Source organism: Alternaria atra (assembly GCF_907166805.1).
Source record: "Alternaria atra isolate CS162 genome assembly, contig: 30, whole genome shotgun sequence".
Classification (NCBI taxonomy): Eukaryota; Fungi; Ascomycota; class Dothideomycetes; order Pleosporales; family Pleosporaceae; genus Alternaria; species Alternaria atra.
Genome location: NW_025091329.1, coordinates 161428 through 175956, shown reverse-complemented (window position 1 = coordinate 175956; position 14529 = coordinate 161428). Strand labels below are relative to the sequence as shown.

Below are 14529 nucleotides of genomic sequence, written 5' to 3'. Positions count from 1 at the left end.
CGACAGCAAAACAACGTGCAGTAGATCGGCGCCGCGCGAACTCATGCTGAGCCGCGCTGCGGAGCCATCTCAAACTCATATAATCCGGATAATATCTGAGGTAGCATCGGTTGTAATGATGTAATAGTATTGCGATACACCGAATGTGACGTGATGAAATGGTTGACATAAACGATAGTGATGCAAGCGGGGCTGAGTGGAATACGTCCAGACGCAGAGAAAGAATCTGCCTCTATAACACCAGGTACAAAGAACCAACGATCGAAGGACTTCTGTGCAACCAGCGGGTTGTTACTGCGACGTGCCACTGTTGGTTGGAAGCGCTGCCGAGCGGGACCAAGGGCAAGCAAATAGACTGGGCGTCAGCAGACATTCTCTTGGTGATCACTAGCGAGTACTGAAGCAAACGATCCTGATATCTACCGTGCAACTTGGGATGGTGGCTTGTTGTGGTCAGTTGCCTTCTTCTGCCTGGCCTTCAAGCGGAAGGGTGTGGTGAACGGTGCATGGACCAAAAGTGGGGTTATGACGCTCCGTTAGCGTTGTCGATCGGTCCTGGCTTCTTCGCGCGCGCTGTCACTGTCAATGTCTCCCACACTTCAGACGACTTCATGTTTCCAGCTCAACGACGAGCAAGGGAAAAAAGCAATCGCATATCTACCATCCACGGATCGCTTCAAATGCTGCAGCTGTAATGCATGTACGACCTTGTTCATGCACCACCATCATCAGGCTGCGTGCAATAACAGGCAGCCGCTAACGGTCCTTCAACCTACATGCGCGTCGCGTATATGCATGTTTTGGATGATTCGTACTTGGTCCGGTCACTTTGAGGCTCAAAGACATATAGCAAGCAAAGCTATGCTGCGCGTTCACGCAAGAGGGCGGGGCTATTTGCTTGTTTCTTTTCAGCCTGGTGGCTTAGACCGGTGAGCGCTCTGCTTCCATCTCATAATGGGGCTTGCGAGCGCCCTACAAGACGACCAATCAACTCTTGTTTCATATATACCCTGCGGGAAAGTACTAGACATGAACGTTGTACTCTGAGAAGGACCCCTAACTCCGGTTGCATCAACACGGTGTTACTACTGCTGTGGGTATAGATCAAGAGTGAGCATCCTGGAGTGTGACAGCCAGAATGCTCGATCTATATCTTCGGTCAAGTCCTCCTGGTTCTGCCTTTGATCCTTAAGCTCGCCCTGTCATTCACTTCCCGTGTCTTCATCCCGTTATATATCCTTTTTTGAAAACTAACAACGGAGTTTCTCGTACTTGAGCATCCAGCTATCGGTTAAACTTTCCCGACTGGGACATTACGTTCAGTGGCCTTCATGAATCATCCGATGGCGACTCCACAGCAGGCACATTACCAAGGTCAGGTACCTCAACAACATCAGAATGTTGGCCAGCAACGACAAGTTCCGACAGGACAACAGCAAAGCTTTGGACAAGCTCAGCAAAGACCAGTTCAGCCACAACAGCAACCACTGAATCCATACGCCAATTACGACCCGCAATTAGCTTCTTTCATCCTAGAGAAGCCGAGGAACGCCACGTCCTGGGAGGATGCCGAGCCTGAGCAACAACATGTTGCACTCCATGAGCTCCAAAGCGAATTGCACAAGTTCCGTCGAAACCATGGAAATGTCAAGAAAAACATGAACGAGATCCCCTCGCCAAACTGTCGCCGGATCATCAACGAGCTCGTCGAGGACCAGAACATTGAGCTCGCGAAGTACAACCGATCCATTCAGTATAGGATCGCAAGCGTTGTAAACAAATGGCGTTCAGTCAACCGTCGAGAGCGTCAGCTCGTACGTGTAGATATCATCCTGGTGACCGAACCTTCGGGGTTCCAAGAGCCTATGCAAACGAAGATCTCGACCGGAAGTGGAGTTCAGGATCCCAACAAGGTCAAGCAGCCCGGTCATCCACAAGGTCAACAGTTTGGGAATCCTGTCAACCCTGGTCAGAATATGCCACAGCAGCAAAGACCTCCCCATCAGCAACAGCAACAGCAGCAATCGCAACAACATCCATCTCAGCATAACGTAGGACAGAGTCAACAATTCCAACCGCCACGTCCTCAGGACCATCCAGGCCAGGCCGTGCCAGGTCATGGAAATCCTCCTCCGCCACCGCCACCCCCGGGCATGCCTGGACCGCATGATATGCAAGGTCCCCAACGCCCACCCGTGCTTGATGGGAGTGGCCGCCCTATTCAAGGAGCACCCATGCAACATCTGCAACCTCATCATCCACCTCATAGCCAACATCCCATGCCTGGTGCATTTCCAGACCAGATGCATATGCCACCACCTGGGATGAGACAGGGCCATAACCGACCCATAGAGATTTTGAACCCTGATCACCTCCGACATCAGAAGTCAAGGCACAAGAGCCGTCGCGATGCTTCCAGCTCATCGTCTGATAGCGACTCGTTGTGGGAAGATGAGTCTGAAGATTCGAGCTTCGTCAACATCAAGCATGACGATCATGGAGATGCAGGCCGACGCGAGCGTGGGCGCCAGCGACATAACAAGAGGTCGAAGAAGAACCAGAAAAGCCGATCACTCAGCAAAGCTAGAGGTCTTAGCAGAAGTCGTAGCCGAAGCCGTGCACGCAGAAGCAACGTCGAACCTTATATTGCGAAGTCTTCAAGACGACGCCGAGCTTCCGATATGGTTGAGGACCCACGCAATGGCAGGCTCAGTCCAGAGTCTTTCACTACAGACTCTTCTCGATCCTCTCATAATAAGATCCCGGGTCAGATGCCGCCTGTTCACATCCACCTGAGCACCAACAACGTCATGGAAGACCGGACACGCAATGGCAATGCCTCACCAGTTGAGCTTCACAATGAGAAGAGGAAACCAGGAAAACACTACAACGCGCACGATATGGCTCGCGAGAGCTCTCATTCGTCATCAGAGCGTGGAAGCGGCACGGGATCCATGAACACTGCGTCTGCCCACACAGCGGATGATGGTATCTGGGACAGGCCTATCCGCCGTCGCCCCTCCTTCAAGCATGTTGATAGTCGTCGCAAGTTCTCTTACGGAGCGAAGCCACAAACTATCTCCAGTCAGCCGCACCCTAGCCACATTTACGACGATGATGATGATGATGATGTCGATCATCGTCGGGCACAGAAGGTTAAATATCCCCGGGAACCAGTAGACGACTACCCATACCCACGAAGTCCCCACGCACACATGCGCGAGCCGGAGTCATACTTTGATGATCAACCAGCTCACACTGCTCGTCCAAACATGCAACAGCGTCGCGCCACAATGGCCAACCCACCCAATATTCACAACCCGTTTGCGCAATCCCACTTCCCACCCAAGCCGATCCGTGCCTCATCATACCTCACGGATAGGCATGATTCAGGCTACAGCTTCCCTCAACCACGCGCAATCGCTGATCGAGACGAGCCTGATGAGCGATTCGGACTAAGCGATATCCACGCGGCTCTTGAGCACATCCAAGAGAAGAAGGACATGAGGAATTCTATGTGGCGTCCGAATGTTAAAGGCAGGAGGAACTCGGCGTTTCAGTACGAGGATGATGAGTGGAATGTTAGGATACCTTTGGGTGCGCGACGTGGAGGTTACGACAGGTACTAGGCGATGTGCATGCTCTTCTCTTTCGCTTTCCTTCCCAGTACTTTTGCCTTCTTTATGAGTGCATAGCTCTTTTGGCAATACAAATTAGCAGGTGTGCTTCTTCGACTCGCTGTGTTGCTTACCATTTTTTTCGTCTGGGACAGAACCATATCTTGTTATGCTTCTCTCGCTCTTGGAGCACCTTTGGTATATTTTTATCAAATTGTATTACATATTCGTCATTGGCTATGACATGAGTACCTCGTGTCGCAGTGATCTAAAACTAACATCCCTGATGAATCAAGCCCACCTAGTTGTTTCAATAGCTGTGTTTCCAATCTGGACTCAGCGCTCCGTCGTCGTCGTCGTCGTCGTCGTCGTAAAAAAAAAAAAGTCCGGAAAGTTCGCGCCGTACCAGAAGCATAAATCCAGTACGTCTGCTTCATCTAGTGAACCTTTGACTACCTGTCCAAGGGGCTGTATATTGGTCAATGCAACTCTGTCGGGATCACCCGAAATTACACCGGCAATAATCTTTCCCTCGTACGAGGGAATTCCAGGTCGCTGAACCACGAGACTAAGACATGCCGTGCTCTTCTTGCACCAATCAAGCAGTGGAAGCAGAATAGAAGACGAATCGTAAGACAATGCAAGATATTCGTGACTTGAATAAAGTGGTTAAAGTGTAAAGTTTGAACCAAAAAAACAGCGAGGGTATTGAATATGATACAAGACATGAGGAAGAAGAACAATGCCCACATAGCCGCGCCAATATGCTCCAGAAAGGTGCCAAAAGACATGGCAATGATGATGATGATGATGATGATGACAAAGATGATACAAGACAACAGGCTGCATATGAGTACGTAAAAAAACACATGTAATATGGGTCTTTACCGCAGCTGCCCTTGTACATCATCAACAGTCCTCTTGAGCACATCTTCAATCTTCCACCTCGGCGCCTTAATCTCCTCCTTCTTTGCTCCCTCAGCCTTCTTCTCCAACGTCATCCCATTGCCCACCTCCTCGGGTTCCAGTCCTCCCGCGACACCACTGCTGAACTTGAGTTGGAGCAAATCGCCAACCTGGTCGCAAGCCGTAAGCATGCGGTCCAAGTCATCCTTGGTGTGCGCAGCGCTGACACAGAAACGGGCTCGCGATGAGACGAGAGGTGTAGCTGGGTATCCGACGACAACGACAGAGATCTTGCGTTTGAGCATTTCGTGCGAGAAAGCGGGCATCTTGGCGGGGTTGTACAGCATGACCGGGATAATGGGAGAATCGTCGTGGCCGTAAACGATAAAGCCCAGACGCTTCAAACCAAGGCGGAGGTACCGGGAGTTGAAGCACAGACGCTGAAGTCTCTCTTCACCTTGGCCGGGTACAATAGATCCATCAATGATGCGAAGCGCAGACGAAATCTGCATGAGGACAGGGGGAGCAGGCGATTCAGCGAAGAGCATAGCGGCGTTCGAGGTGCGCAGTTTGTCAATGATGGGTTTCTCAGCAGCGATGTATCCACCGTTTGCGCCGAAAGACTTGGTCAAAGTACCCATGAGAATGTCGACTTCGCTAGGGTCAATGCCAAAGTAATCGCACACACCACGGCCGCGGGGGCCGACACCGCCAACAGAGTGGGCTTCATCGACGAAGAGGTTGAACTTGTACTTGTGCTTTAGGGAAATGATGCCGGGGAGATTGCACATGGTGCCTTCCATGGAGTAGAGACCTTCGACGGCGACGAGAATCTTTTTCCAGGGACGGTGAGTGCGGGGTTGGCCTTGGGAGATGGCTTCGCGGAGCTTGCGCTCAAGATCGCGCATGTCGTTGTGCTTGAACATTGTGACCATGGCGCCGGAGAGACGAGCGCCGAAGCGGATGGAAGAGTGATTGAGTTCGTCGGAGATCATGAGGCAGCCTTTTCCGACAATGGTGGGGAATGTGGTGGCGTTGGTAACGAAACCCATAGAGAAGACCATCGAGGCAGGCTTGCCGACGAACTTGGCAATGAGATCTTCAACCTCAACGGTGAGATCGGAGGTACCGCTGTCTGATCGGGGGCTGGCCATGGAGATACCGTATTTTCTGATAGTGGCTTCGGCGGCGTCTGCACAAGGGCCCTCTGATTGAGCAAATCCGAGGTAGTTGTACGAGCTCATGTTGAGGGTTTCAGTTGTGGTGCCGAGCATCTTGAAGGTGTTGTTTCCGTCGTCTGACTTGCGGTCAAGCACGGTGATGAAGCGTCCGGGAACGCCGGTCGTTGGTCGCGAAAAGCAGTCGTTGATGCGCATCTTCAACCGCCTTGTGTAGAAGTTGTCAAAGTCGCTGTTGAGGGGTGCATATCCGTCCTTCTCCTGCAAATGGCTGTAGTGTTGCTTCCTGAAGCGCTTGCCGAAGAAGTCGCGAACATGTCCGAATACTATTAGGATTAAGTAGCTGATGTATGTAGTGAAAAGGAAATAATATGGCGGCTCGTCCTCGATGGGGTCGCCGAACTCGCCCTCGAACTTGCTCAGGTAGCGGTGCTTCTGAGAGCCAAGAGGACCGAATTGTGCGTGTGCTCGTGCAAGGCGGCGCTGCTCCTCGGGCGAAGGCGGCTGGAAGAGTGTCTTTGGCTCGGTGGGCATCTTCTCGCCGGTCGCGGTGGTCAGGTTGATAGTCGGGAGGGAGATTTGCGAGGGCGAGGGATTATTGAGAAGGGCCTGTTGCTGGGCGACAAAGGCTTCACGCAGGACAGCGGCGTCGGTCTTTGATCTGGGTGAGCCGCCGAAGAGGGATGTGAACTTGTTGCCCTTTGCAAAGGACGCTCGACGCGCAGGATCGCGCTTCTCGCTAGAGGGGTCGAGGGGTGGAGTAGGGGTGGTGGATGCAAACGGGTTGATGCTTCGAACAGGCATTGCAGCAATTGCTCGAGAGACACTTGGATGGCGGTATTGAGGGTATTAGACTAAGAGGATTGAAGGCGTTGTGTGCTCGAGGAAGGTCCCACGTCGGAGCTGGCGGTGAAGAATGCAGGACGGTTGTCGGAGAAGCTAGACGAGAAAGGGATCAGCAGGCGACTCTCAGGGAAGAATTGGCGGTGCTGAGGGAGGATGTCGGCGAGCAACGGCTGTGCGTTCGCAGGGTGAAGGAGGAAGTGTGGTCAAGTCTTAATAGTACTGACGCGCTCATGCACTCGGGCTTCGGTGGACAAAGCCCGGGGCGGCAGTGCCGGATAGCGTGCAGGAGTCGTCAAGCAGCGGGAAGCCGCGGACGCTTGGGAGAGAAAAGCTGGAGTCGACCTACGTTGATGCGAACGGTAGCACAAGCGAGAGAGAGATGTGCTCGTCGGGCTGATGTACCGTGAATTGGCTGCGGTCGTCGCAACGCTTTTCGTGTTCCTGAGTGGCGCGGCCGTTTGCTACGAACCACCACCAAGCTTCCAAGCCACCGTCTGTCGTGACGTAGAGATCCCGTACCTGTGCAAATCCCGAACAAGCTCCCAAGTCACTGGCTGGTAATGAACGACAAGATGTAGGTGCAGAAGAAAAGCCGTGGAGTCGCGTGCAGCTGCAGGCTCACTTATCAGCGCCGTTAGCAAGGGGTGAGGGTCCCTGGAGCTGCTGCGCGAAAAACAGCCGCGTCGTGGTTGGCCCGACGAAATGAGCAGCCCCATTCTCCCGTTCGGCACCACGCCCAAGCGGGAGAGAAGTCAGGGGAACACGATGCTGATCGCTGCCACATCGCCTGTCCATGCGTCTACCGAGCATCGCAAGCCTTGCCCGACCAAGACCCGCTCCTCGTCCGACGTGACAAAAAAGCCTTGCGACTCGGCCCATCAGGCCATGCGTCTAGAGCTTGTCCCTCGATTTGCCCGCGCCCTTGTCGATGCCGCTGAGGCTCGCCGCACGTCATCAACCACAGCAAATCATAGCAAATTTCTCCCTCCAGCCCTGTCCTCAGACATAATCACCGCATGCTCTGTCAGCCACGACTTTGCTCGTCCGCGTGCTTGGCACACCATGCTAAGCGTCGTGGGAGACTCGCACCACATCCATCACGCATAATAGACGATCTTATCGCATTGCTATTTCCTTTTCCAGCTCCAGCTCCAGAACCAAGAAGCTACTACTAGTACATAAGCACATGCAGCGACATATTTGGGGCAATCCTATTGCTGTTTTGTACTTACTCACCACGCGACAATTACACTCCATGCAAAAGCCGCCTGCTGCGTAGCAGTAAAATAACATGTTACACCCTTCTAGCTACATGATTGGCCGACCCAAGTTTGCAATCAGACATACCCATCCTGTGGAGGCTCGACGGGCTGACCCGAAGGCACCTTCATTAATGCCCTGTCAAATGGGCTGTGTAGCTCTGCTTAGTACGCGAAATTCGCTGCAAATTTGGCAAATTGCGATTCACTCTCATCTCGTAACCCGGAATACGAGACAGTTTGTCCATCGTAATTTCACTCTGCTATAACATGGCACTTCCCCGCAACCTCTTTAGCTTCACATTACACTCTCGCTACCTAGGTACCTAGAAAGTCAATGGTTAACCCACTCCTAGTCGCACACACCACTGTCCCAGGTTTGTTCAAGTAATGTAATATATTTGTTTACTGATCTGGAAAGAACAGCTTTGTTGTTTACCGGAGATCCCCTTGGAAAGCTACAACTCAAGCACGCGCAGCGGCTATGTAATCCACAACGAACCCCCGCAGCACAAGATCTCCTCAAAATGGCAAATCACCACCTGCTAGGCAGGATCCGACAAGAAACTTCCTAACATCCGAGACGCACGCAACAAATGAAACAAATGGCTAGCTCGCAACACAGAAAAGGAAAAGTTGATGATGAACAATGAGAAGAAGATTCCAGAAACAAAAAAAGACGACCTGCATGTGCTGCTGACGTCTGCCAACACCAACCAGCGCAGGTTCCACCAGTCTGCCTTTCCTCTGTGTATAGATCCCAGCCTACCCAATTCCCTAGCAACGCCAATATCAATAACCAATCCCTGTATGGTGTGGTCGTTCAATCTGCGTTACGGAGAAGAGTAGATGAGGGGTAGGGAGTAGTAGTAGTAGAAGAGTGGGGGCCTTCTACAAAGCGACGTAAAGCCCCAAATGCTGAAGCCGCTATATGTTCAACGAATTGAAACCAATATGTGAGGGAAGCTGACGGCCACATTAACTATGAGCGCGATAATGGAGACTGGAGAGCAAACAACAGCCCTGCCACTGTTTCAAGCGACAAGGCGTGCATGCGTCCAGCTTCCGCGTAAAAACAAGCAACCGCGACCGGGTATAAGAGCTGGCAAAAGAAGAATTGGCAAATAGACAGTAATATGCAAGCTGCTCATTGCATCTGGTGATGCTCCGGTGACAGGCTGGACGGATCTAGTGTGCCGAACGACACTAGGTTTGACATGTCCAAATCGTCTCCATTATCTTCCAGTAACGGTGACCGGAAAGGCATGTTGAGATTTTGCTTCGCGTACATGTCTGTCATCTGCAGCGCCTCGTCTGACATGCCGTTGTCGTGCGACATCTGGTACACGTCATTGTGGTTGTCACGACCAAACGAGCCAAGGGGTGGTGACTGGTTAGCGATGATAGGGTCAGAATGATTCATCGCCGGCATTGGTGAGTGGTGAGACGCCGAGTGTGGTGGCGGGCCCATTGGTGTATGTACATAAGGAGGGATGTTGTACTGGCCATAGTTGGAGGCCGGGATGTTGTCGTTTGACGGTCCCGATGTGAAAAATGAGGGTGTGCCATACTCGGACGGTGAGTTAGTGGTCGTGGCAGACATGGGGTATTGTCGGTAGTCCATGCCGTATCCAGCAGAAGTGTCGATGCTCAGGTGGGGACCGATAGGGCCCGCACTCTGTGGTTGTGGCGCAAAGATCTCTGGGTTAGGCACATAGGGCGATGGCTCTTGTTGGATCAAGAATGATGGCATTGGGTTGCGAAGCATCGAAAAGTCCATGGCAACAGGAACTGAACGACTTCGCTGGCGCTTGTGGCCGCGCGGTTGGAAAGGAGCAGGCGCAAGATGCGTCTCCTGAAACATACCCATGTGGTGAGGGTGTTGAAGATGGTTTGGTTGGGAAGCGGGCCGGTGGTTGATAGGCGAGACCGGTGCCGAGACGGCAAATGTGTTTGGGTCGTACATGTTGTGTCGGTTCTGAAACGACTCCAGTGAGACAAGTTTCGCCAATTGTCCGCTCAACACCTTCGGGTGGCCACCGAGGTGGTGCAACATGATGTTTGATGCTTGTTGGTCCTCGGTAAAATCACCGCACTGGAAAAATCCACCGGAGCCGGAAGAGTCCATGAAGAAGTTCGGAGGGCGGTTCAGCTCAACAATCAGACCCCCAGGGCGTTGCGAAGCCCCTTCGGCGTTTGCAGTCATGTCGCCGTTCTCCAGTGAAATGTTCTTGATGTATGAGAATGGGTACTCGATCTTGTAGCCTGCAGAGTCGTTGTTGATGTAGTAGGTGATGCAGCACTTCTCAGGCGAGTAAAATACCACAAGATCCATGGCGCTTTGTCCGACTCGTCTCCAGCTACCGATGCTGAGGGAGCGGCAAGCAAAGTGGTGGATAACAACCTTGGAGTTGTTGGCGTCTGTGTTGAGGAGCATGCCACTTCCGTATGGCATACCGCCTGCTCGACCTAGGAAGCTGGTACCAATTGACTTGCCGGATTCCATGGCCTGCAGGGCAAGGTATCGTCGCATTGACTCGGGAATATCATTGCAGTCGTCGCCGTTCTCGATGCTCTTCTTGGCAATGTTCTTGATTTTGGCACGTCTATGCAATTGTCAGTACTGCGCACCAGCATGCTGCTCGCTTCTCCTACCTGTTCTGGAACCAGATCTGGACTGATCGCTCGGTCATGTTAATTTCCGAGGCTATTCTTTCGCGGGTAGCAGCAGTAGGAGTGGGGTTCTTGTTGAACTCGACTTCGAGTGTCACCAGTTGGTCTTGAGTGGCCCTCTGTCTCTTCTGGTTTCGCTGCTGCTGGGTGAGGGTGCTTTTCCGCGGTGGTCGGCGCGGGGCAGAGCCCTGCGTCGGTGTTGAGGATCCCGCCGGTGGGGATGGCGTGGGCGAGACCATTGCGTCGTCGCTGGACTGCATGTTGGGTGGTAGGTATAATCGGAGCGCGGGAGTTGACTCGATTCGAAGTGGGGTGGAAGATGTAGAGGGAGCAATCGAGCTAACACCTCTGACTATCTAGGTTCGTAAAGTGTCGTGAAGTAATGGTCCAAGCAATACTGGTAGGTGAAGATGGTAAAGCTATGCGAAGCTTGTAAGAGTTCAAGGTCACGGGAAAAGACTTCCACGTGTGACTGAAGCTCAAGACACCGTCCAGGCGCGTGTGTGAAGTGTGAAGGGAGCTGCTGACCGGGGAGCAGATGGATCGTCCGAAAGCGAATCCAAGTCGTCAAAGAGTGAAGGGAGAGGGTGCTAGGGAGCGGACGGACAAAGCCTAAAGGAGGGTTGTGAAGAAAGGAACGTGGGCAAAGGCCGAAAGGAGTGGCGGCACTTCGCAGAAGTCGACAGAGAAAGAGAAAGTGAGTTCTACCACACCGACAGCAAAGGTGACGATAGGGAATCCGGATAGAGGAGCTGGGCCTTGGATGTAAATGAGCGACCGTGGTTGGGAAAGGGGAGATTAAGGGAAGGGGCATTGAAGCCGGGGGGAAGGTGCGCGCCGGCTAGCTTGGGCTGGGCAGGGCGCTAGGTGGTCCAGGATTCCGCCAGAGACAGTTTTAGCCCAACGGCACCACCGCTCAACGCCAGGCGCGAGACCAGTGGTGACGCACCAAAACGCTTATGTTCTGAAGCAAACCATGCTCGCAGCACTTTGACCGGATGCTCCTCCGCTTTACACAGCAGCCATAACAGCCGCCTCTGATGCGAGTGCACTTCTGCCCGCCCGCGCAACGCGCTGCCCGCAATAGCTCCGATCAGGGGGACTAGCAGCTAGGAGCTGCGAGGTACGTCGAAGTCGCGCCACTAGAGACGTGACGACCGGGGTTAAGGACAGGCTCTGTTCCAAGACTCAGGAGACTTGCGCCTATAGGGCAATCCTTGCCGCGAGGCTCGCCGATACAACAACACGCATCGCGATACTTGTCGGAAAGAGGGCGCATGAACTTCGCTCGCTATTCGAAAAAGACCGCGACGACGTAGTGCTCACGGTCCGCTTTAGCGTGTTCCGACAGGTACCCAAACAACGCGCTCCACACGGTAGCATGAGGCGCTATGGTTGTCGTGTTTGAGAAGTCCTTGGTCTACGATTGCCCATCACGGCAGCATCGGGAGGGCACAACAGAGCATGACATGAATGCGCGCGTCAACGTATGCGTGAAGGCGCACTGGCAAGGCGTTCAAAGTATTCCTGGCACGCATTCGTTGTACCTGGCATGCCTCGCCGTACGCGCCCACATTTTTGGTGCTGACAATGTGCGGCACAGGGCGGCCCATTTCGGTATCGTGAATACTTACTCGCAAGCCTCGTGCGGATCGCTCGGGTGAGCCGAGCATGAGAAAGATCCTGACGAGCATCGGTGCCCGTGCCGTCTGATCACGCCCATTCTGACACGCTCGCTGCTCGGTCAAAAAGCCACGCAATAGAGATTGTTCAATTTTGGTAAGCCGTAATAGTTCGATCATCTCGAGAATGCCGTGTTAGCTAGCTCGTCACCCGTCTTGTCGCCCTACAGCTGTCAATCTATAGTACCGATCGCTTCCCTGCACAATTAATTGCAAGGCTTACGCCAGGCACGGCGGTGTGAATGGTGGACGCGTCGGCAAGCGAGCGACAACAACCACCAACCCGGAAAACTGACTCTTCCACCAACAATATGGTCCGCTCCGAACGCGGCCTCGACCGGATCTGCACACCTTTTCCACCCAGCCTACGGAAGCTGAAGATCCGTCGTTGCCATGCTCAACTTTTATCTTCAAGAATGCCATGTGTAACAGAATGTTGCGAATCGTGCTACTGCATTGAAAACAAGTCCAAACAGCCCGATGCAGTGTGACGAGCAGCGAACATCCCCATATTCTGTTTCAGCGTTGCACTGTTCGGGACCAGACTACGCCAAGATGCACGCTTCGCCACTTACTCGAGTCCTAGCCTGCGATGTATGTCGTGTTCAGAAAACACATGGTCGCCATCGCATGGGTACTGTGAAGGCCCTCACGTTCCTCGTTTGAACCCGCTGTTTGACGCGATCGTCTTCTAGAAAACATTCCTTCATGCTTTGACCATGTGCGGGAAACGCGTTTCTAGAACCCCCCACTGACGACAGTAGTAATCAAGACTGATCTTAGTTGAGTCAGTTCGGCCGATTTAGGATTCTTCTTTCGCAAAGCGGAATGGTCTGTCCCTCTAGAGATCCAGGTATCGCAGTCTGTGCCTGTTATCGTTCATGACGAGTACTGCAGCTCAACACCCACAGAACGGACCATCTGCTCTCTCCTCTTCAGATCCAGACTTGCACCGAGCGTGAAGAGTAGCTCCTTGATCCTACCCTCCCATAACACTCCGATGCGCCAGTCCTGATCGACCCTAGCCTTGAGTACTCCAGAGACGTCGTCGTCTGGGGAAATTGTTGGGCGTTTCCAGTCTGCACGTAGCTTTCTGACCGCCCAGTCGATATCGGTCGTGCTGCGTAGACGCCAGAGTTCACACCCGAGCTGCACCTCGCTTTCATACGAATAAAAATTGAAGTCGAAGCGAGAAGAGAGGGCCAGATTGGGGCCAGCTTTGACGGCATAAGTGGAAGAAAGATTTCCCATCAACGGGTTGAGCGTGAGCGTCATGGTATACGGAAAACCCGCATGGTTGGGTAAGGTGGCGAACCTCACACCTGTGCTGATACCCCCGCTCTTGTTGAGTATGCCATAGTACAGCTCTGCGCCTGCGCTGAAGCGGCCATCCACGGGACCCACCTGCTCTGGAGCAACAGGTTCTGTGGACGCAACTCTCGGGCCTGGACCAAAGTTGTAAAGACCCCGGACACCCATTAATGCAGAGTCTGTGCTATACATGTATTCCGTGCTATATTTGCCAAAGTCGTTTTGCAATAACGTTAGGATCGTCCCGCCATTGTTGAGGTTGGAATCGCTCACGGCGGCGATCCTAAGCTGTCGTGTAGGGGTAAGGCGGCGAAGATACAAAGCTTCAAGCCTCTGCTGTGGTAGAAATAGGCGCCCATACAACAGGGTATCTGTCACGGCTTAGCGGGGGTACAAGAAAGCAGTGCTCATCAAACTTACTTTTGCGGTCGACCCGTTGACCAGCATGCCAAACCTCCCACCACCACTTCTCATCCGGCCCTCTCAGCTCTTGCACATGCTTATAGCCTCGTATGACGTTGTGGAGGTCGATATGGGATGTCCTGAAGTCCTTCTGCAGTGGTAGCGATGAATACAGGTACGACACTGAGCCATCCACTACGCCCACACTGCCTAGTGTGTATGATGTTGCGAAATTCGGGGCGGCAAGAGAGGAGATCTGCATGCGCAGCCCTCGAGGTATGTCAAAGTCGAGCAATGCTGCCAGCTCGTGTCAGTAGGTGGTCTGCAACGCGATATCAAGAGTGACGTACCTCGTGCCGACGCGTTCAGTGCGCCATAGGAATTGTCAACGTTCCAGCTCGATGCCTCGTAGAATGCATGCTGCACGCTGTCCATGAAATCCAACATCTCTATGTCATCGGTATATCATCTCGAGCGAACTGGGGGTGGGATTGCAGTGGTTATGCTTTGGGGAATGTGAGAAGGATCCACAGCGGAGTTCAGCCGCGGGCTGCACCAATCGGTGGTTCGCCAAAATTCCCCGCTCAATTTTTTGGAAGTCGCGAACCTGGAACTTCGAACTTTTTCCTGAGCGCAACCTACCAACCACAACACT

General features: G+C 53.0%; 4 protein-coding genes across 4 annotated transcripts; 1 reads left to right on the top strand and 3 right to left on the bottom strand.

Moving 5' to 3' along the window:
• Positions 1 to 1331: 1331 nt before the first annotated feature.
• Positions 1332 to 3629, top strand: ALTATR162_LOCUS9445 (uncharacterized protein; the record flags this gene model as incomplete). Its single annotated transcript, XM_043317079.1, has 1 exon — positions 1332 to 3629. One exon carries the CDS (start codon positions 1332 to 1334, stop codon positions 3627 to 3629), a length of 2298 nt encoding a protein of 765 aa, XP_043173014.1.
• Positions 3630 to 4501: 872 nt separating this feature from the next.
• ALTATR162_LOCUS9444 (uncharacterized protein) lies at positions 4502 to 6505 on the bottom strand (the record flags this gene model as incomplete). Its single annotated transcript, XM_043317078.1, has 1 exon — positions 4502 to 6505. One exon carries the CDS (start codon positions 6503 to 6505, stop codon positions 4502 to 4504), a length of 2004 nt encoding a protein of 667 aa, XP_043173013.1.
• Positions 6506 to 8953: 2448 nt separating this feature from the next.
• On the bottom strand, positions 8954 to 10739 carry ALTATR162_LOCUS9443 (uncharacterized protein; the record flags this gene model as incomplete). The annotated part of the gene is made up of 2 exons (XM_043317077.1): positions 8954 to 10412; positions 10462 to 10739. The coding sequence occupies 2 exons, from the start codon at positions 10737 to 10739 to the stop codon at positions 8954 to 8956; spliced, it is 1737 nt and encodes a 578-aa protein (XP_043173012.1).
• Positions 10740 to 13040: 2301 nt separating this feature from the next.
• ALTATR162_LOCUS9442 (uncharacterized protein) lies at positions 13041 to 14321 on the bottom strand (the record flags this gene model as incomplete). Its single annotated transcript, XM_043317076.1, has 3 exons — positions 13041 to 13843; positions 13893 to 14171; positions 14225 to 14321. 3 exons carry the CDS (start codon positions 14319 to 14321, stop codon positions 13041 to 13043), a joined length of 1179 nt encoding a protein of 392 aa, XP_043173011.1.
• Positions 14322 to 14529: the final 208 nt, after the last annotated feature.